The sequence below is a fragment of the Zalophus californianus genome, chromosome 4 (assembly GCF_009762305.2).
Source record: "Zalophus californianus isolate mZalCal1 chromosome 4, mZalCal1.pri.v2, whole genome shotgun sequence".
In the NCBI taxonomy this organism is placed as follows: Eukaryota; Metazoa; Chordata; class Mammalia; order Carnivora; family Otariidae; genus Zalophus; species Zalophus californianus.
Genome location: NC_045598.1, coordinates 146,894,914 through 146,918,252, shown reverse-complemented (window position 1 = coordinate 146,918,252; position 23,339 = coordinate 146,894,914). Strand labels below are relative to the sequence as shown.

The 23,339-nt window shown below is 40.3% G+C and overlaps 1 protein-coding gene across 2 annotated transcripts in view; it reads left to right on the top strand.

The window, feature by feature from the left end:
• The window catches only part of PIP4P2 (phosphatidylinositol-4,5-bisphosphate 4-phosphatase 2), a 55,917-nt gene that overhangs the window by 2,700 nt on the left and 29,878 nt on the right, over positions 1-23,339 (top strand). The window contains exons 1-2 of one of the 2 annotated variants that reach the window (XM_027579793.2): positions 19,192-19,212; positions 19,455-19,603. In XM_027579793.2, the coding sequence (XP_027435594.1) occupies positions 19,200-19,212; positions 19,455-19,603 (162 nt within the window). In that variant the 5' untranslated portion in view covers positions 19,192-19,199. Of the gene's footprint in view, positions 1-19,191; positions 19,213-19,454; positions 19,604-23,339 lie in introns of those variants that run through there. The other variant, XM_027579783.2, reaches the window with a different exon arrangement.

Below are 23,339 nucleotides of genomic sequence, written 5' to 3'. Positions count from 1 at the left end.
TAAAGACATTTTATGTATTGGCATTTTTGTCAGAATATCTTTTCTTAAATAACAAATAAGCATCTTCATAAATATTTTGAGTAATACATAAGATCTGATTCTAGGAGACCAATGTTATTTACTTATTCGTTAATTTAATGGGCAGCATGATGCACCAGAGACTGCTCTAGGTCAACAAAACCGACCAAACCCATCCCTTCTTGGAGCCCATGTTGAAGTGGGAAAAAAGAATAAAGAAACACAGGGCTGAATTATTATTGTAGGAAACACTCCGTCGTTTGACCAGATGTTTTCAGTAGTTTACAAGAATTAGAGTTGAAGGTTGGGATTTAAAAGACCAGAATAGAATGTACTTTTTGATAATGAACTTTGGTTTATGATACCATTCATAATTACAGATTTTTTTTAAAGTAGTTAAGAGCCATAACTAGTGAATATTTTCTCCAATCAAACCCTTTGCTGTTGTGTCACCATCTAAGGACAGGAACGTTAGCTCTTCCTCGGAGGTGAAATATTCCGTTTTAAGTTGAAAGCTGGTGAAGTGTTTATTTATAGACAGGTTATTGATAATGTAGTGGGAAGCAGTTAGTTTTTTGCATTTGGTTTTAGCACAATGAGAATCACGTGTGGTCTGTGTAACAGTCCGCCTGGGTTTCTAAGTGGAATGCTTCTAGTGGTCTTTATTGTCAATATTCGATTCCTGCATAGAGTAGGAGATCACCTTTCCTGTGATTAAAATGCTCCGTTGGGTACATGTGTCAGCTTTTGTTAAGGCGTAGAAATTACAATCAAAGACAGTTTTAGGCTCATTTAAAAAAAAATATTGGAAGAAATACGACAGAACTTACACAATTTGGCTATATTTAATTGATTTCTTTACTATCTGCTGATTTTACAGGTAGGATGTGGCAAAAGAATATGACCTTTACATTTATGAGACTTCCTCTGTGAAAATGGTTTATATTTGGGGTTGTCTAATTATCTATATATTTACCTTGGGAATGTGATTACTTCACTATAATTTTAGAGGAATTGTTATACAGAGACAGTTTCCTTTACTTAGTTTAGTTCATTCATTCAGCAAATAAATATTTGAGTACTAGCCAAGCTCTGTGTGGTAGGATGGGAAAAACAGATATGACCCCCCTTCCAGTCTAATGAGGGACATTGAGACACAAATTACATAATCATTTTAACAAATGCAGAGGGCAGTAGGGGTGAGGACAGTGCCAGAAATGGACCCGGTGCCGTGAAAGTATGGAATAAAAAGATTTAACCTGGTAGGGAAGACAGGAAAAGCTTTCCTGAGACTTCACTGAGATTTTTAAAAGTTGAACTTGGCAACGGGGGGGGTGGGGTGGGGGTGGACGGGAAGACCATTCTAGACTAAGAAAACAGTATGTACGAAAGCCTTTAGGAGGGTAGAGTATGGGAAGTACAAGGAACCGAAACAAGGCTGGTGTGGCTAAAGTGAAAGCCACCAACAGGGAATGTATTGCAAAATGGGATTGGGGAAGTGGGTGTGGTTGATATTCTCTAAAGACCCACCTCTTACTCCAAAGAGCCGTGCTTTTTGATATTCAAGTCCTTGGATAGGTCCCCTCCTTGAATCTGGACTGACCCTGTGATTCAATTTTGATTTACAGAATAAAGTAAAAGAGAGCTGAATGACTTTGGAGACTAGGTCATTAGAGGTCTTGCAGCTTTCACCTTAGTCTCTTATAAAGTGCACCCTGAGGAAAATTAACTTGTCTTGTAAGAATTTGAATGCACTGAAACTACCTTGCTTTGAGGAATCCCTAGCTACACACGTGGGGAGACTACATGGAGAGAGGGATGCCTGACCAGCTCTCAGACATGTGTGTGAAGAAGCCATCCTGGATGCCCAGCCCAGTTGGGCCTTCAGATGATTCCAACCCAAGCCAAATTTTTATTGTACCTGCATGACAGATTCTAGATGATTACCATTCAGCTCAGGCAGAACAATCCACAGAATCATGAAAGGTAGTATTAAACTGTTGTTTTAAGTCACTAAGTTTTGGGGTGATTTGTTCTGCAGCATGACCAGAACAGTAAGTATTGTTCAGTCCAGGCAGGGTATTATTGGTCATGGTGAGAAATTTTGCCTTCAGCAAAGGGATGATCTGGTTAGATCTTTATTATTATTATTATCATTATTTAAATTGAAATATAGTTGGCACACAATGTTACATTCATTTTAGGTGAAGAACACAGTGATTAGTGTTTATGATATGCTATCTCGCCACATGTGGCTACCATCTGTCACCATTCAACACTATTATAGTACCATTGATTATATTCCCTGTGCTGTACCTCTTATCCATGTGACTTATTCATTTCATAATTGGAAGCCTATATCTCCCACTTCCCTTTCTCCATTTTGCCCCCCCCCCCCCCCCCCCCACCCTCTGGCCACCATCAGTTTGTTCTCTGTATTTACGGATCTGTTTCTTTTTTTTTTTTTTTTTTTAAGATTTTATTTATTTATTTGACAGAGAGAGACAGCGAGAGAGGGAACACAAGCAAGGGGAGTGTGAGAGGGAGAAGCAGGCTTCCTGCTGAGCAGGGAGCCCGATGCAGGGCTCAATCCCGGGACCCTGAGATCATGACCTGACCCGAAGGCAGAGGCTTAACGACTGAGCCACCCAGGCGCCTCTGTGGATCTGTTTCTGCTATTTGTTTTGTTTTTTAGATTCCATATATAAGTGAGGTCATACAGTATTTGTCTTTGTCTTATTTCACTTAGCATAAGACCCTCTTGGTCCATCCATGTTGTCCTACATGGCAACATCTTATTCTTTTTTTTATGGCTGAATAATATTTGAATGTGTGTGTGTGTGTACCACATCTTCTTTATCCATTCCTATGTTGATAGACACTTAGGTTGCTTCCATATCTTAGCTATTGTAAATAATGCTGTAGTAAACATGGAAGTGCATATATCTTTTTGAATTAGTGTTCTCATTTTCTCTTGGTAAATACCCAGTACTGGATGGAATTACTGGATCATATGCTATTTCTATTTTTAATTTTTTGAGAAACCATATTGTTTTCCACAGTGGTTGCACCAACTTACATTCCCACTAACAAAGCACAAGGGTTCCTTTTCCTCCACATCCTCACTAACACTTGTTTCTTGTGTTTTAGATACACAGGTGTAAGATGATAGCTCATTGTGGTTTTGATTTGCATTTCCCTGATGACTAATGATGTTGAGCATCCTTTCATGTGTTTATTGGCCATCTGTATGTCTTCTTTGGAAAAATGTCTATTTTTTTTAAAGATTTTATTTATTTGACAGAGGGAGAGAGCACAAAGAGGGCGAGTGGTGGCGGGAGAGGGAGAAGCAGGTTCCCCATCAAACAGGGAGCCTGATGCCGAGCTCGATCTCAGGACCCTGGGGTCATGACCCGAACCGAAAGCAGACACTTAACCAACTGAGCCACCCAGGCGTCCCGGAAGAATGTCTATTTTTATTATTTTTTAAATCACTCTATTTCTGGATTAGAGTGTGAATGAGAGGGGAGCGAGAGTCGATGAGGATAGATGGCTCAAGTGGCTACAGTATGATTCAGGCAGATTTGAATAACTGTGATGATAGCAGGGACCCAGGGGGGTGGAGGAGGAGAGACAAGATGATGTTAAGGGAGTACAGACGGCTTGATGATAGATCGGCTGTGAGAGTGAGAGGGAAGTGGCAAGGGAATCTCCCAGAGTTCTGCCGTCCACAGCCTGAGGGTGGGAATGCCTCGCTGAGACAGAACGCCAGAAGAGCAGCAGGTTTTGGGGAACACGGATCATGAGCTTAGTTTTAGCTGTGAGACATTTAAGATGTTTTCAAATATCCAAGAAGAGATGGCAGATAGGCCATTGCATCCACAGGTGTAGACCAGAGAAATGAGGCCTGGGCTGAAAAATATCAAATTGTGTTATTTGCATATTGGTAACAGCTAAATAGATGGTTGTTGGTTCAGAGCTTCCCAAGGCCCCACTGGTGTACCAAGCAAGGTGCTGAGATAGAACATATAGGGGTTAAGATACTGGTTCTCCTCAGTCCTTAGAACAGCCGAAGCCTTTAGGCCAGAGGCCTCCAGCTCCACATAGCTATAAACCTATTGTCGCTTTCTCTGGGTACTGAGATGTAAAAAAAGTTTGGGAAGCTATGTACGAGACTACTTAGGGAGAAAAAATAAAAAGAAGAGAGCCTAGGACAAAGCTTTGAGAAACTCCCACATTCAATGACTAGTTAGAGAAAGATGAGTCTCCAAGAAGACTGATAAGTCGCTTCCAGGCAGGTCAGAGGAAAACCAAAAGACTCTACTATCACAGAGACAAGGAGAAGAGAACACTTCAAGAAAGAAGCAGTCAAACATGTCCAAAGCTGCAAAGAAGAGCAAATAGATAAGGATTCAGAAATGTCTTTTGAATTAGTGACGTCAGGGAGAATTGTTTCTATGTGTTTATATTCAAATCCTTTGTAAAGAATTGAAGACTTCTTCGTTTCCATCTAATGTAGTACTCCAATGTAGATTTACTTTAATTGTAAAATCACTTCAAAGCCACTTCACCCCCAGGAAGAGGCTAATACTCCTTTATGCTGAAACACTTAGGTTTCCTATGAAACATAATTAGAAAGGCCCTGTCCTTTTCTTGTCACCTTTGTTTCACTTTTTAAAAAAATGTGTAAATTTGAAATTGCTTAAGAACATGTTTTCAGTGGCTAGAGACTAAATTGGCTTCTGGTTTAAGAGATAAGTTATTTACTATGTACTCCTGTGCTTTTCACTTAGAAACTGGATAGTAAATAAGGTGTATTTATAGTGAGCCTCTTCTGTCCTCTACCTGGAGAAATCTGAAGTTAGAAATGGTGCCTTAGTTTAAAGTGGGGCGAAGTCGCATCTCACTTAGAACTATGTTCTGTACTAGACTAGAGTTCTTTTGAGTGTCTTAATTTAGGTTGCTGTCACAGAATACCCACACACGGCGTGGCTTAAACACCAAGCATTTATTTCTCACAATTCTGGAGGTTGGGAGGTCCAAGATCCAAAGTGCCAACAGATTCCGTGTCTGGTGAGAGCTGGTATCAGGTTGCAGAGGGCTGACTTCCTGTATCCCCCTCACTTGGTGGAGAGAGAGCCGGAGAGTGCTCTCCCATTCCTTTCCTAACAGCACTAAACTCATGCATGAGGGCTTCACTCTCATGACCCAATTATCTCCCCAAGGCCCCACCTCCTCCTACCATCACCTTGGGGTTTAGAGGTTCAACCTAAATTTTGAGAGGACATAAACGTTCAGTCCATTGCACTGAGTTAGAGTTCTTGACTATATTTGGGCCATCTATTAAATTTCCGAACCTCCTTGCATCCTTGCAGAGTTTAGGGTTGGCAGGAAAAGATGATGCAGACCCGGGGCCCTACACCACATGCATAACCCACTGTAAGGTTAGATTAACTTTTCATTTTATTTGCCAAGGATTCTGAAACCCACTGGAAGCCAGGTTGTCCTAATGAGCAGAGATAGAGGCGGCATATTTGAGAGCAGTTCCCTGCCCCTCCCCGAAGGCCTCAATAGGGGTATGCACCAGCTGTGAAACGGAGCATGGAGGGTCTTGCTGAAGCTTGATTTGGTGATATGCTGAAGCTAGTGCCACATTTTAGGAGAGTTTTTTCAAATCTGTTCTTGAATCAAAATCTGCTTCACTGAGGCTACATCGTTAAGGGAAAATAGAGCCCAAGCATTGGTGAAGGGTATCTGCTTCCAGTTTTCCAGTATTGTGGCAAGCCCATTTCCTATTCTCATCCTTTCCTATTATTTGGCAGGCATCAGTCTCCGTGATTTTTTTTTTTATTCTATTTTATAATGCCCACATTTCCTCCTGGCTCTACCCAGCATCTTTAATGCATTAATCAAGATGTGTTTCATTCAGTCCGTCATCCTTTCAATATTTGAGTGCCTATTATACTGTTCCAGATGCTTGGGAGCTTACATTCCCGCTAGAGTTACATCCAGTGAGCACTATAGTTTCTGAGAGTGAAGAAAATAAAGCAGGGCATGAGGATGGAGAGTAACTGGCTGCATGGGGAATGTTTCAGATTGCTTCGGGAAAGAGACCTCAGAGATGACAATTGCTCAGAGACCTGAAAAATTCGTTGGAATTAACCATTGGAAGACAGAGGAGGAATGTGCCAGGCCACTGGAACAGCAGGGGTAAAACACGACACTGTTGCAAAATACAGAGGGCAGTAGGCTAGAGCGTGATGACTTAGGGGCTAAGTGTGGCAGAAGGGACTGGGGGACTGGACTAGGGAAGACAAAGGAGATTTGGTAGGTCATTGTCAGAGCTGTGGTTGTGTTCTGAGGGTAATGGGAAGCCATGGGGGGTTTGGAGCAAAGGAGAGACATGACATACTTAGTTTTTAAGAAAATCATCCTGGGGGTACCTGGGTGGTTCAGTTGGTTAAGTATCCAACTCTTAATCTGAGCTCAGGTCATGATCTCAGGGTTGTGAGATTAGGCTCTGTGTCGGCCTCCACGTTGGGTGTGGAACCTGCTTACGATTCTCTCTCTCCCACCCCCTCTGCCCCTCCCTCCCTTCAAAAAAAAAAGAAGGAAAGTCATCCTGGTTGGTATGTGGAGAATGGACTACTGGGGGAAAAATAAGACCCTAAGAAGACATGAGACTAATCAGGAGGCTGTTAATGTGGCATAGGCAAGAGGTGATGGTGGTCTGAACCAGGGTAGGGGTGATGGAGACAGTGGGATGTGGCTGGATTCAGGACATATTAAACATAAAGCAGCAGGACTTGCTGTTGGATTAAAGATGGATGGAAAGAAATCACAAAGCTCCAGAAATGACCCAAGCAACTAGGAAAAAACTGTGCTTTTTTCTAAGGTAGACAAACAGGAGAGGGAGTTAGGTATGTGGGGCGGGGGGAAGGAGGACAGTGGAAATCGATATTCTGTTTTAGACATGTTGAGTTTGAAATACCTTTGGTCCTCACTTAGTTGGAGGTGTCAAGTAGGCAGGTGGATGCACAAGTCTGGAGTGTGAGGAGACATCAGGGCTGGAGAGTAAATTTTATTCAACAATTATTTATCATCACTGTGAGAACACTTCACTGTGGTGAGAAGTGATGTTCTCCATTTCCCATTTATTTCCAAGGGCTCTACATGTTGTTTTCAGGAGAGTCAAACTTTTAGGGTAGAGCATTCCATTAAAGTCTTGCAAGATTGCCAGATGGATACAGATGTTAGCCAGATGGATACAGATGTTCGAGAGGCGAGTTGGCCAGATAGGTGTGCCTAACTGTCTTGGAGGGCAATAAGCAACTATCTGGAAAGTGATCTAAACGGGGAAAAGCAGACAACACCGGATACAGCTTTGAGCTCAGCTGTTTTGTGTTTTACTTTTGTAAGGGTGAAGAGATGTTGCATACATTGGGAATGACATCCCTTCAATAGCTCTTAAGAGGGAATACCTTCTACCTGCTGTTCTCTGTTCTTTTGAGAGAATTTCTCTACTTTTTTTGGGGGGGGTGGGGAGATACATTGGAGTTTGTGTTGCTTTGGCACATTAAAAGATTCTTTCCCTGATTGCTGTTGTAAAGTGAATTTCTTTTTCTCTATAAGAATAAAAAAAAAAAGTGAAAAAGAAATGGAAAGCATGGCTCCTCCTCCTGGCTGTCAGGTAAGTCGGTCAAGCATTGCATGACGACATCCCTTCATAGTCTCACAGGTGATCTTGCTGCCAGCTGTGGTTTCGCCTGAGGGACCTGACACTTGAGTTCTCTCTGCCAGTGATCAGCTCTTGACCTTAGAATAGTTACCTTCCATCTTTGTGCCTCAGTTTCCTACCTGACGAGGAGCGATTTAGTATGTTCCTTTTTGCTTTTATGTACTGTGACACAGTTGTTCTTGGTAAGGAATCTGGATACATCTAGGAGAATGGATCTATAACTTTTTTTTTTTTAAGATTTATTTATTTATTTGACAGAGAGAGAGACACAGCGAGAGAGGGAACACAAGCAGGGGGAGTGGGAGAGGGAGAAGCAGGCTTCCCGCCGAGCAGGGAGCCCGATGCAGGGCTCGAACCCAGGACCCTGGGACCATGCCCTGAGCTGGAGGCAGACGCTTACCGACTGAGCCCCCCAGGCCCCTGGGTCTATAACTTTCAAGTACAGGTGGTTGTTACCTTACCTCTTCTACCTCCAGTGTCTCTCATTCACGTAAATTCCTATTCCATTATCCTTTGAAAATTGGAAAGATTCTATATTGAACATTAAAGAGTATTACATGGCTTTTTTAAGCATTGGAAGCCCAACCAGCATGCAGGATTTTATTCTGTAGGATGTATTTGTATGTGCCACTTGACTGTTTAGGGCGTTCTATCAAAGCATGTATTTCTAAAGCTTATGGCAAAATCCTGCTTCTTCCCATACTTTGTCAAGTTGAGATATTTAAGCTCGGTAGACTCATAATAGGGATTTTAAAACTGTGTACAAGAAAGCCTCTAATTGTTCAACATTTGACCATGTGATTTCTACAGAGGGAGAATTTAGGGGGAGGTATGTGACAAGATGAAATTTTATAGTTTCTGAGATTAAATACGAAGATTTCACAATCCAGAGGAAAAGCAACACATGGGGATGGCAGTGAGTAGATTTAAAGCAAGAAGACTTTCACAAACACCTGAGTCATTATTAATCTTAGGCCATAGGATGTTTCCCAAAAAACACACTGATTTCTACTGAGCTGAATGGATGCTACCAATTAATACAAAAGTATTTCAAAAATTTATAGGAAAATGATTTTTCAAATTTACAGAATTCAGGGATCCTGTTCTGGTGATTCTCCATATAGAATACTTTGCCATGCTCAACAAAAGAGTATTTGCATTTGTTACCAGCCCTAAATGAAGACATAGGTTATTATTAAACTCTTAGACATACCTGAATACAGGATGACCTAAGTGCCATGTTTTAGAGCATTCCCCACATCTCTGTATGGGTCCTTGCCCTTGCACTTTGCATTTCAGTGTGTTGTGTTTGATTTGGTCCATTACTCCAGCCTGTCAAGGTCTTAATGGGAGGGATCCTGTTCTGAAATGGAAAACACCTCACTGTGTGTACATGCTTTTCCTTAAGACCATACTCATTGCCTCAGACTGGTATCACTTATTAGCCACTTCTAGTCTTTTCTAGATAAAGATATACTGTTTACTTCCTATGAGGAAATGAGTAGGAAAGGGATTTTGGAATCTAAAACATTCAAATTCTACGCATTCATCGAAGCCATTTTCTTTCATATAATTCTTTCTAATCTCTATTACTGGAAGATCTATATTCCCAAACAATATCTCTCAACATTTCCATTGTATATCTTTTTTTTTTCTTTTTGAGAGAGCGAGTGTGGAAAGGGGTGAGGGGCAGAGGGAGAGGGAGAATCCCAAGCAGGCTTCATGCTCAGCATGGAACCCCACACAGGGCATGATCCCATGATCCAGGGATCATGACCTGAGCAGAAATCAAGAGTTGGATGCTTAACCAACTGAACCACCCAGGTGCCCCTCCATTCTATATCTTAATATTTATTTGTTTATATGAGCCTGTTAAGGGAGACAAGGAAGGAGATAGGGTTCCTGTATCTTTCATCACTGAGTCCCTTTCATAGCCCCTTGCAAACGATCTTATACATCTAGGCACTCAACAAATGTGGAATGAATGAATGATAGACTGAGAAAGCAAGAAAGGATGGCATGACGGGGATTTTGAAGTCACTCAGGGAGTGAAGGTTTTGCAGCTCAAGTTAACAGGAGAGCAAAAACAAAGTGAGCCAGCGGAGCAGACAGCCAGATCTTCCACCTTAGAAATGCCCGCATGGCAAAGGAAGGAGCTCCAGGGCTATACCGTCTGCTGGCTGTAATGAGGAACTTACTCTCCTGGATTAACTTCTGGATTTCTTTAGCAATCTCTGTATTTTGAAATGAAATTTTAACCCATGAGGTAAAAATATCTAAGCACTAGAATTTAAGGGACTTGGGGCGCCTGGGTGGCTCAGTTGGTTAAGTGTCTACCTTCGGCTCAGGTCATGATCTCAGGGTCCTGAGATCAAGCCACACATCTGGTCAGGCTCTCTGTTCAGTGGGGAGCCTGCTTCTCCCTCTCCCTCCCTCTCCCTGTTCCCCCTGCTTGTGCTTCCTCTCTGTCAAATTAAATAAATAAATAAATAAATAAATAAATAAATAAAATTTTCAAAAACAAAAAGAATTTAAGTAACTTACTAAATATCTTTATATACTTACTGTATGCTTAAAAATTAAATACTGGTTTTAAGAAGTTCATTTCACTCCATTTTTGTGTCTGATTTTGCTTCGATTTATGGTGAATATGTGCCAAATTCCAAAATTACTGAACTGTTGACTTCATCTAGAATCTTTTAATCCCTAAGTCATTTTTTAAATGGGTGAAATATTTAAGATAGGAAAATACTGAGTATTATATTATCATTCATATATCCTTACCATCTAATTATGCTGGACCTTGGGTTTGTTTTTTTTTTAATTTTACTTATTTATTTATTTGACAGAGAGAGAGAGAGCACAAATGGGCGAGCAGCAGGCAGAGGGAGAAGCAGACTCCCTGCTGAACAGGGATCAGGACCTGGGCTGAAGGCAGATGCTTAACCAACTGAGCCACCCAAGCACCTGGGTTTTGTTTTGTTTTGTTTTGTTTTAAAGTAATCTCTATGCCCATAGTGGGGTTTGAACTCACAACCCTGAGATCAAGAATCACATGCTCTACCCACTGAGCCAAGCCAGGTGCCCTGATTATGTTGGAACTTATTCTGCCATGCTGTTTCATATATTGAAGCAATTAAAATTATGAATCTGGTTGAACCTTTTTCCCTTCCTCACATACTGAGGTCATTTTCCCTCCTATACTCTCTCTTATCTAAAATGTCTTGTAACAGATTTGGGGCTCAGTTATATTTGATTATATTTTAGAACTGATTTATGAATACTTGTAACCTGTAAGTTATCATTTAGTGTGCATACTTAGTTATATGTAAAGGAGTGTCTTCCTTTTTTTTAGAAATGCAGTCTTTAGAAATGTAGATACGTAGTGAAAATGAGCTGTCTAGGAAGAATGACAGAATAGGAATTCTTTATCTCCTTAGGCTATAGGAGGAGTTTCTTAATTTCTAGGTAAGTCCATTTTTTGCCCTGGGAACAACAATTTCTTTTTCTTTTTTTTTTTTTTAAGATTTCATTTATTTATTTGACAGAGAGACACAGCGAGAGCAGGAACACAAGCAGGGAGAGTGGGAGAGGGAGAAGCAGGCTTCCCGCCGAGCAGGGAGCCCGATGTGGGGCTCGATCCCAGGACCCTGGGATCATGACCTGAGCTGAAGGCAGATGCCCAACGACTGAACCACCCAGGCGCCCCAACAATTTCTTTTTCTGTACTGAAAGTAAATGTCTCTCTATTTTTCTTGAAACACATGCTTTCTTGGAAGCAATATTGCAAAGAACAGATTATGAATGTGGCCATGCATGTAAACAATATGATTGCCCATAAGTCATGTCAGAAAAAAATTGCATCTTTTGAAATAGAAATAAACACAGTTGTTGATAAAGTGAAAGAATACATAATTTGGGGCCCTTGGGTGGCTCAGTCGGTTTAGCATCTGCCTTCAACTTAGGTCATGGTCCCAGGGTCCTGGGATCGAGTCTCGCATCGGGCTCCCTGCTCAGCGGGGATCCTCCTTTTCCCTCTTCTGCTCCCCCTGCTGTGCTCTCTCTCTCTCTGTCAAATAAATAAATAAAATCTTAAAAAAAAAGAAAACATAACTTATTTACTGTCAATACTTGAAGAAAGCGCCAGTGCCACAGATGAAATGCATTATTAGAATGAGGCAGAAATATTGCCTTATGAGAAGCAGAGAGGGCAGAGCAGAAATTTGTCTTCCAGGAACTGGCCATTGGCAGGTCAGTGGGCATCCTTGCTGGCATCCCCAGTTATGTGGCAGTGTTTTGATACGGCCCAAATGCCTGAGACCAGGAAGGGAGGGAAAGAAAAGAGATTAATAGCTCAGAGTGGAATTCAGTCCCCATCATTACCTGCTAGAGAAAACGCCTGGTTTGCTGTTGCCTTGGGGTCTGCCGTGGGCACACATAAGCTCTTACAAGCAGTATTGGAGGCATTCAGATGTAGATTGATATTGGTTCCAAGCTGATATTACAACCACACTCAATAAGGTTAGGCTGTTTCTCTAGAGCTACTGTTTGGAGAAAGGAGCTAAAGGTAACAGTGTGGAGAAAGGTTGTGGTATTGGAGGAAAGCTGAACTGTGCTAGACTGACTCTGCCACCAGCCTCCTCTGCCCTTGCCACCAGCCCGCACCCCTGACACATACTCTGCCTTAGGCAGAATTAGATGCCCTCTTCTGTGCTCGCAAAGCCCCCATGCACGTCCTTATCAGAGCACTTAGCACACCCAGTTATACTGGCACTTTTCCTGTCTTTCTCCATGTTAACAACACAAGTCCTTGAAGCCCTGGAGCCTGTCTCACTGCACACGGCGTTCCGGATGTTCCTCTAGGGCTGCGCCTGGTGCATGGTAGATGCTTGTGACCCAGCGCGTGCTCACTACCTCCTGGGAACCCGCCACGGTGTGCCTGGCTGGCTGCTGCTTTCCTCCTGAACGGAGCTGAAGGCCTCTTGACTTTCTCTGGCATCAGAGCGTAGAGCAGGGCTTTGTATCACACCTCCTCAGTTACAGAACTAGGAGTGCCTGGGAGCAGCAGTCCAACGTAGAAAATAAGCAAATCGATGTAGTAGGGTGTGGGCATGCACATTTCATCTCATAAATTCACGCCGACAGCCTAACTCCCTAAGCCTTTGATTCTTCTTCCGCGCCAGGCTAGCTGCGTTCTGATGTCACAAGTCCATTAAACGTAAGGCCGAGTCTCACCAACAGACAAGCAAACTGACAAGAGAGCTACTTCCAGCTTTAAAACAAACATCGAATCCAGAGCATCTGGTAAATGCACCCTATGATTAAATTTGGCTCAACTCAGTGTTATGTTCCATCCTCTGGTTTGACACTCTTAGGATCTACCCCTACACATATTCTCGCAAGTTTCTGACAATATATATTTTCAAAACCTTGCAATTCTCTTGATGTATAAGCTGCTGCTTCCTAGTCATGCTTTCTACTTGTCCTCCTGGAACGTGTTGAGATCTGAGCTTAGTTATGTGTTTTGAGGCAACCAGAGGTGAGGATGAGTCTTAAGGAGAATGGCTGTCCACTAGCGAGACAGTTTTCCTGTGAGGGAAGGCTTGTCTCTTCAAACACAAGGAGAAAAGCTGCTTTCTACTCATAAGGGAAGCTCAGAGTGACTCAGAGTTTCTCACCTCTGTTTGGCTACAACTAGATGTCTGTTACATGTTTCAGGGGTCCACTCCTTCACAATTAGTGTTCCAACTTTCACAGAGAGCTTGGTAAGCCTGTGGATTTACCTGACATTATAATTTTGAAATCTACACAATTGAATTTGTGTTTGATTTACAGCAGGATAAGCCCTGTGACAAGTAGATATAAAGGATACTTTTAGGGCTGCAATAGAAGTTCTTTGGTTCTCTGACCATGACTTGAGCTGAGTTTAAAGACCTGAGCTTCTCATTTCCTTTCTGTAAATGCTCCAGTGTATTCATGGGAATCAACCCCATATCACAATCTGTATAGTAATTATTACTGCCATATGGTCTAGTGAAGGAGCCACAACCATCACAGTCATCTATAGGGGATAATCTGATTCATCAGGATGCCACTGCAAACCATCAATTTCTACCATACTGTGTCCCACTGGTAAAGGAGCTCAGCACTGCGTTTGAGCCCAAGGCATGATCAAACCATTTCTCCAATCCCATTTTTTGTAAAGATTTATTTATTTGAGAGAAAGAGATAGAGAGAGAGAGAGAGAGAGAGAGAGAGAGCAGGGGGAGGGGCAGAGGGAGAGTGTGAGAGAGAATCTCAAGCAGACTCCTCACTGATCACTGAGCCGTTGTGGAGCTTGATCCCACGACCCTGAGATCAGACCTGAGCCCAAATCAAGAGTTGGATGCCCAACCAACTGAGCCACCCAGGCGCCCCCTCCAATCCCATTTTTGAGGGTCAATTTCCTGGGATTACTCTTGGCATGAGTTTTTGTATCAGTTAAGACCTGAAGATAGAAACCATACAATGGAATATAATAAAATTGTTAATTATGTATGAAGTTGTTCACTAGGTACTTAAAAGGTAAAAATACTATCCTGAGGTATCAAGTAGGTATCAGATGTAGGAAGCAGCTACCATGAGGACTAGGGCTGAGAGAACAGAGGGAAGGGATTAGAGCCAGTAAGATGTAATAATTTAGAGGTGGGGTTCTACAGAACTGAGACATGACTTCTAAGAGGCACTGGCCAGCTGGTGCTGATGTCCCTGAGCTCTGGAGAAAGTGCACCTCGGGAAAGGGCTGTGAGTCCCTTCTTCCTCCCCCAACCTTTCAGGCTCCCTTTATCACCTCCTGTTCACAGATGTAGCCTGCAGCCAGCTGGCAAAGCTACAGTGTGGTCTGCAGAATTTCGGCTCCAGCATGACAAAGCAGAGAAGGGTAGATTGGGAGCTAAGGGTCAGTAAGGTAATAAGTAGCATGTTTACCCTTCCATGCTGACTTCAGCTCGATGGAAACTTCTGAGGGTTTCATGGTTCTGGAAGAACCCAAGAGTCTCCCAGAATAGTTTAATTTCTTTGGTTTCACAGAGGGGAAGAACAGAAGGTGGTCTTCCCCTTCTCAGTGCACAGCTGGACTGGAGAGGTTTCACCCTGGATGTAGAAAACCCATACTAACCAGGCTCACTCTGTCCCTAATCCATATTCTCCACAAAGATCCTAAGGAGGAGAAAAAGCCAGCCAGGGCTTTCCTCACAGGCTGGCCCTTTACACTTTGCTTGCTCATCCTGTAATCATAGTGTCCTAAAATATCTCATTTTAATTGGATGTCATGTTTCAATTTTGGTACCACATCTTTGTCAGGGGCCTGAAGGGGTGAGTATAAAGAGTGCATTAATGAAGTAAGTGAATTAAACTGGAAAAGATTGCCATCGAAGAGGCTTATAAAGGAATAACTGAGCTAAGAAAGGCCAGAGCAATCCAGCAAAAACAATTTCAACCTTTAAGATGCTGGAGGATATATCTGGTAAAAAAAAAAAAATGAAGTATGGGTTAATACACTAGGATGAATTAGCAGGACAAGGGGCTGTTTGGCATAAAACAGATAAATTAGGTCTGTGTTTATGATGGGAAAGTGTAATTTGATCACCTGTGGGTTTACAGAATAATAATGGTTCCTTTGGAGTGTTTCAGGAAGACCATTATGTATTCCTTGTGATCCATATTCTTTCATATCATCTCTTTATGAGTCTCGGTTTTTCTATCAAGTTTTTATTATCATGAATGGATTCGTTTTTTATACTCTGTCCTATTTTTTTTTTAATTTTCCCTGTCTTCCTTCTCCTTCTCCTCTTCCCTTTTAGCTCAGATCTGATTCTTGTCTTAGTGTTTCTACAGAATTCTCACTAGTCCTTACGTTTTTGCCTGTATTGAATTATTCACCAAGAGAGAAAACTGTTACTGTGGAGAAATCTCTGGGAGTGTAGTCAGCTCTTGACTTTGCTGAAGGCTGTATACAAATCTATTCAAAAGTTAGAACTTCTAGGCCTCAGTTTTCTCTTCCATAAGTGGAAGAAGTTAGACTATGTTATTCCTAATATTGCTTTAATTTCTAACATGCTATAACTGCAACTTTGAAGGAGTTTTTCAGGATTGGGGATTACTGGTCTAACAAATACTGCTCACATGGAGGAAAAAAAGATTTTTCACTTAGGTAAACCCCATAGAGAAAATGACCGTTGTTTAAATAATAAGACTCTTCCAAAATGAAGACTTTTTGTGGCTCTCAATATCTAATGATCCTGAGTTCTGAGATAACAGTGGACCTTTTATCCAGGGCAGAAATTTGAAATAGGTATGATAGTTGTGATCTGTTGACTTTTAAAGTGAAAAGAGACAGAAAGAACAATCTAAATTGCCAATTATTACAGGTTTACTAACCGTGGAAGATATCTCTGATATCTTAAAAGGGATTAAAAGTCCCTCACAAAAGGAGATGGAGTTATAGATGAAGGGTTTTTTGGGGGTTAAAGTCCAAGACATATCTCTATATCGGCTTAAGGCTGAAGTAATGGACAGAGAATTGAGACAATAGGCCTGAAAGCACTGCTTAGTAGAGCAATTAGGCTGCAGCATCTGTCATTCTATTGATCTCTTGGATTGATTCCACTTATATGGGGGGCCAGGCCAGTGTCCCCTGACTACCTCACCTCTGTCAGTGCATGATTTGGAGGGTATTCTTCTATATAGTAGAGACCCTTTTTTCAGTGAGGCTTACTTGCATGCTCTGTAGGACCCAAGCTCCTCTTCAGTGAGAGCAGCAGTAATATACTTAGTGTTAACCTCCCAAGAGAAATAGATGTGTCTGAAATATTGCAGTGATTCGCCCATCCATCCATCCATCCATCCATCCATCCATCCATCCATCCATCCATCCATCCATTGAATAGTCACTGAACATCTACCATAGACCAGGCACTATGACAAGTGCTGGTGAGTCAGTCCTGAACAAGCCAGACATGACTCTGGTCTCATGGAACCTACAGCCTCTCCCATCGTAAATTTCTGATCCTCACTTCTTTTTCTTTTCCCTTCCCTCCTCTTCTCAAGCCTCCAAAGATTCAAGCTTATTTTTGTCATAATCGAAAGCTTTTTTTGACAGGTTAAAAATTATGTGGTACAAATCTTAGAGAAAAAATTCACAGGGTTTTGTTGGCTGTGATGCACTTTAAATGCTTTTTTAATCCCTCATTGGGAGTTTTAGATTCCTCTGAACAAAGCTTTTGCCTTTTGGAGTAGATGGGCTTTACTGGCCTTTTATGTATGCTGCAGTGTGTGGCTAACCCTCCCCCCCATCCTCAATGCACTTGTTTTCTTTGTGAAATTCTCGTCTTTAAATTTCTTTTCTGTCATATTATGTAAGATGGAGACCTGGAATTATGGGAGACTCCATGTTACTTCATAACTCAAGAAAAGGCAAGAGATGAAACTACTTTTATTAATAATGCTAATAATTATTAAAGCAATATTTATTATTAAACACCAGGTAGTGTGTCTAGAATTTCTAGTGAGGTATGTATTTGTTTTCTAAGAACAATATCTTCTTTATTGAGATCTGATAAAGTAATCTGCAAATTGCAAGGGCTCCAAGTACTGTTGACTCATTGTTTCTTTAACCTGTTTTTCCTTCTTGATTAATATGTTCCAAGTCACTCTGGATCAACCTCAAATTCTTTCAAGGATTTAAAGCTATTCTTATAATTTAAGACATCTATAGCTTCTTTTCCAGTTCAGTATTTGGCAGTGTTCTGGTAGAAGCCTCCCAGAAATGTATGTGTATTGTCATTTCAAAGTGGTCTCTTTCAGAGCCTGACTGCTATGGAAATTTAGCTTATCATGAATCATTTATTATTATTTTTTAAAGATTTATTTATTTTAGAGAGAGAGCATGTGTGTGCAAGTAAGGGGAGGGGCAGAGGGAGAGAATGTCAAGCAGACACCACCCCCTTGCTGGGCACGGCGCCTGACTGGGGGCTCAATCCCACAACCCTAAGATCATGACCTGAGCTGAAACTGAGTCAGAGCCTCAACCGACTGAGCCACCCAGGCGCCCCTTATTATGAATCATTTAAATGAATAGCACTTATTGCTAATCCTTTGCTAGTCTAAAAAAATCTATATGATAAACTGCAAGGATGCCAGGTGGTAATATGCGAATTTTAAACATACCATGGTGTGCTATGCTTTAAAAAATACCACAGAGTTCAGAATCTAATTCACTGGATAGAAAATCTCTATTTCAAAAATAACTCTTTTCATAATTAGCTATTGTGATTGTATCTTAGAGTATCACAGAAGCCCTTCGAAATACCAGTTCTCTTTAGTGGGGCTTCAATCATGAATCGTGTGTTGAGGTGTGGCCTTTTCTAGAAGTCCTAAGACAATACCTTTCCTGAAAAGGACCTCCTATACCTGTAATTGAGGTAGCTACACAATGGGGTTAGGCTGTCCCCTTTAGAAATCCCATTCCAGAGTAGTACATCTAGATTCTTTTTCTCAGACTTCCACAACAAATACATACTTCTGGTAGATGAACATGATTCTGAAACGGGGCTTCCACCCTTTACCCAATCAGGCAAACTTAGGACTCAAAAAACTGTGTGTGTGTGTGTGTGTGTGTGTGTGTTTCTTTTTTAAGGTTTATTTATTTATTTTAGAGAGAGAGCAAGCACGGATTGGGAAGGGGAAGAGGGAAAGGGACAGGGAGAGAGAGAATCCCAAGCAGACTCCTGCTGAGTGCAGATCCTGACACACATGGGGCTCAGTCCCGGGACCCCGAGATCATGACCCAAGCCAAAGCCAAGAGTCAGACGCCCAACCGACTGAGCCACTCAGGTGCCCCTATTCTGGCAATTTCCAAACACACACAAAAGTAGTAAGAACAAAATGACTTTCTATATCATCATATTTATTCATTATCAACATTTTGCTAATCTTGTTTCATCTCTTAAACCATTTTTGCCTTAGAGTATTTAAACCAAATCCCAGACATCATAGTTTTACCCATAAATACTTAAGTGCATTTCCTGGATTTTTAATGTTAAAGTTACAAATTTGAGATAAAAAAATGTTGTTTATTTTTGTTTTGTGTCTGAAATTAGCATTGTTCTATTCCAATTAGCTTTTTTCCATGTTGATACGTTTAGTTTTCCTACATTCACTTTTGTCTGTCCTTAGCTGCCACCAAAACTGTTTTGTTGTTGACATGGCCAGCAGTTACATGCTGGTCCCTTTATAAACACAGCATGACGGCTGCACAATTTATGGGTGTGTATAAGTGATTTAGAAACTTTGTGCTCACTGACTGTTTCTGTTGGTAACCAGATCATTAGTGTCAGATTCTTTAGGCATGAATCATCACTTTCCCATTACAAGCTCTCCGAGTTTCTGCAGGAACAGAGTGGATATGTTGTGTATAGGTTAGTAAAAGGAAACTGGATCATTTGGGTAGACCGAGGCAAACATGATTTAGATTTTATCAGAGGAAGAATTATTCTACTTCACAATGTATTTCCATGTGTGTTTGTGCTCTGAAACTAGGATAAGTTGGCTAGTTTTGAAAACATAAATACAAGAATGAGGTCATTTGTGATAGTTTCTGCTTTACCTCTATTCTCTGTAATACGGCTGGCTCTGATTCAGTGACTGATAACCTTTTCAGCGGAACTCCCACCTCCATATACAGCCATTGTCAGCCCCGATGCCAGTGGTATTCCAGTAATAAATTGCCGCGTGTGCCAATCTCTCATCAACTTGGATGGCAAGCTTCACCAGCATGTGGTTAAGTGCACGGTTTGCAATGAAGCTACGGTAAGTGGGGATTTCCATTAATAAAGCATAAATTGTTACCTGACATCTTGTCTCTAAAGGAAATACTCCAGTAATGTTACTTAAAGGTAGACGTGGGCTGGATATAGATATGGCCGTATTTTCTCATCCTTTCTTTCTTCTCTCTAGTTCTCTTTTATCATACAAAGATGTCTGCAGGTGTTCAAAGGTAATTCCATTATGAAAATTTCATGGTGAATTTAAATATAATGCCTTTTGGCTCTTTATTTTTTAACATGAGACTGCCCTAGTCAGGTATTTATAATTATCCTCAGTGTCTATCCACATCACAACTAAATCCATTTTGATTTTCAGAAAAATGAAGATACGCCAAATTTCACTTCAGATGTGGACTTTGTACTTACTATGTCGAAAATTATTTAAATCTGCTTTACATCTGTAGGATGTCTGTATGGTTTTTCTGGACTTAAGATTATGCATTTATTATTGATATCTGTGCCAAAGTGTTTACAAATAGCTTGGTATTTTATTCTGTTTGCTTGATAGTAATTTAGAGAAATGTTCAAAAAATTTGAAGGGCACATTTTTTTTTTAACTGAACCTGGTGAAGAACAACTACATTTTAAGTAAAATTTTTAGTTTCAAGTAATGAACTGGAAAGTGTCTATTAGTTAGATTAAATATATTTCTGCTTTTATGGTTAGGCTTTATTTTTATTTTTAAAATTTCAATCTCTCTCAAAATCTGCAATTAAATATCAATTGTTGGTATTTGTTTATTTTTCCTTTTTAGAAAAGTCTCAAAAAAAGTCAGCCAAAGATTATTGTGTCTCTAAGAACCATGAAACATGTATACTGGGCTTTATATGTTTTACCGAAAAGTCATAAACTAAAACCTTAAGTCATGAAGCAATATATTTCATTGCAAATGTGGATTTTTTTATAAGGGACGTCATTTGGAGATGAACTTTACTGTGTAAATAGAGGCGATACCTACAGAACCAGCTCTTTTCTTTTTAGGTTGAACACTCACTAGCAAACTTAACATTAACCTCCGTAGTGCTCATTTTAGAGTTAACAACCAAATAAGAGTTGTCAGACATAGATGGCTATTAAAACAACAACAACAACAAACACTCAGTACCTGAAAGGTTTCATTTTTTTCTCCTGTTCCACCATCCCTACAAACTTTTGTTCTTTAGCGAGTATAAAAAAACTTTTAAAGCTTTATATTTACCTTTGGAAGTAAACAGAACAGGCTATGGATTTAGCCAACAGCCTCAATCTGGCTACTCAGAAGTGATGAGTTCATTTTTTAGAACAAGAGGATTTGGGTACAAATAAACTACTTCTGGACATAAAGAAAATTGTGCTGACATTTTTATATCATTATAACTCCTGTTAAGTAAGGAAATGTAAGTATTTCTCAATATTCTAGAGAAAATGAATAGTATCTAATTAGATTGCCTTGTGTGGAATCAGTTATATTAAAGGGAAGGAGAAGAGGGGGAAAAATGTGTGTGAGGAGTGCTTTAACAGATGACTTGCCAATGTTTGCAATATAATTTGATCTTGAATTTATGAGTGAAGAGGTGTTAGGCAACTAGCAGCTTCTCTGGAGAAATTCTGGGTTGAAAAGAACAGGTAAATGGACCAGGATCCAACAAAGCAGCTTCTGTTCACTGTCACCGTTCCCCGTTCAGTTTCACTGTATTTCATTCTCCTCATGTCACCTAAAACAAGAGATCAGTGTGTCTATTCTCCTCAGCAGCCACCTCTAATAGGAACCTGATATTCCTGAGGAGATTAAAAAAACGAAACATAACAAAGCAAAAAAACTAGGCTAATGAAAGTCCTTCTTATTTCAGTAGATGGAATTGGGAAAGAAAAGAGAGACGTTGGGGGAGAGAAAAGATGGACAAATTTTAGCAAAGCTTAGAGAATACAGAATTTAAGGTTAAGGGAGAAGCAATTTCTAGGGCAAGTTAATGGAAAAGTTGAGAAGTCCTGGAGGAAGAGTGGAGCTAATTGGCTGCATGATTGATTATGAGTCTGAGATCTGGAGGCTGATGGACTGTGCTCTGCCACTTGGTAGCTATATCCTTGGGACTTAGCTTCTCCACACTGTGGTTTCCTCAAGTAGAGTGGTATAATAATAATATCTACCTAATAGAGTTGCCCTTGGGATTACAGGGGTAAAGTGCCCAGCACAGCACCACGCACATACAAGTTCATTTTACTAAGTAAGAATATTAAAACTTATGCATAAGGACAGTGCCATTTTCACCCCCATTTCCCTGCAGATCGGACATGACAAGGCATGGGCGGGCAGTAAAGACCAGTTCTTCTAGTTCAAGTGCCTTGCTTTATAAACGAGGGAACTGAGGTCTAGAAGTAAGATGGGAATAAAATTTAAAAAAGTTTGTCATTTGCCAAGTACACATTTACTTAATGGGAAAATTTGGATATACAGGAATTAACCCAATTTTTGGTTTTCTTGATATTTTAGATTGGATAGTAACACATTCTGGATGTCTATAAATCTTAGATATTCAGATTTTATCTGTTACATAGTTTAATAAATTGTTGATGACTTATTGCTAACTTTTGTATATTTCTAACAAGATTGTTTACTTAAATTTTTTAATCTTTTTTTTAAAATGTGTTACAGATTCACAGAAAAGTTATAAAAATAATAGTACATATTATGTACAGAGAATTCCCACAGACCCTATACTCACATTCCCCAAATGCATTAATATTTTGTCACATTGGCTTTCTCTCTCTACATAAATAAATAATCTTTTTTTTTTTTAAGAACCCTTTAAGGTAACTGCAGACCTCAGTCTCTTCTACCCCTAAACATTTTAGTGTGAATTTCCTTTAAAAAAAAAAAAAAAGAGACATTCACTTATATAATCACAGTACAATGATCAAATGCAGGAAATTAACATTAATACAATGGCTATTATCTGATCTTTGGACCTAATTCATATTTGCTCAATGGTTCCATTAAAAAAAACCAAAAATACAAAAAACAACAATATGGTCCAGGAGTCAATCTAGTATGTCTCTTTAATATCCCTTAATCTGAAATGTAGTCTTTCTTTGTCTTTGATTGCCTTGACATTTTCCTAGAGTACAGGCAAGGTGTTTGGTAGAATGTTCCTCATTTTGGGTTTTTCTGATATTCCCTAATAATTGAATTCAAGCTATACATTTTTGGTAGGCATGCCCAGGAATGATGATCTAGTCATCTCATTGCTTCATAGGTTATTTACTCTAACAAGTCTAAGTCCTTATTTATTTATTTTATTTTATTTTTTTAAAGATTTTTTATTTATTTGAAAGAGAGAGAGAGAGAGCACAAGCAGGGGAGCAGCAGAGGGAGAGGGAGAAGCAGGCTCCCTGCGAGCAGGGTGCCTGATGTGGTGCTCGATCCCAGGACCCTGGGATCATAACCTGAGCCGAAGGTAGATGCTTAACCAACTGAGCCATGCAGGCGCCCTGCTAAGTACTTATTTAAAGGAGTGGGGGTTTTTTGGTGTTTATTCTTGCTTTTAAATTTACTGTAAAGTTTAAAAAATGGTAACATTAAGAGTTATTGCAAGTTGTTTGTTTTTTAAGTTAAAAGATGTAATAAAATTAATCCCTTCTTATATTCTAGGCAGTAAAGAAAAGTTCAAATTTGTTATATACTCCTCTTTGTCCACTATTCCTAATGAGTTTGCTCTTCCCAAACAGGTATAAGAACCTTT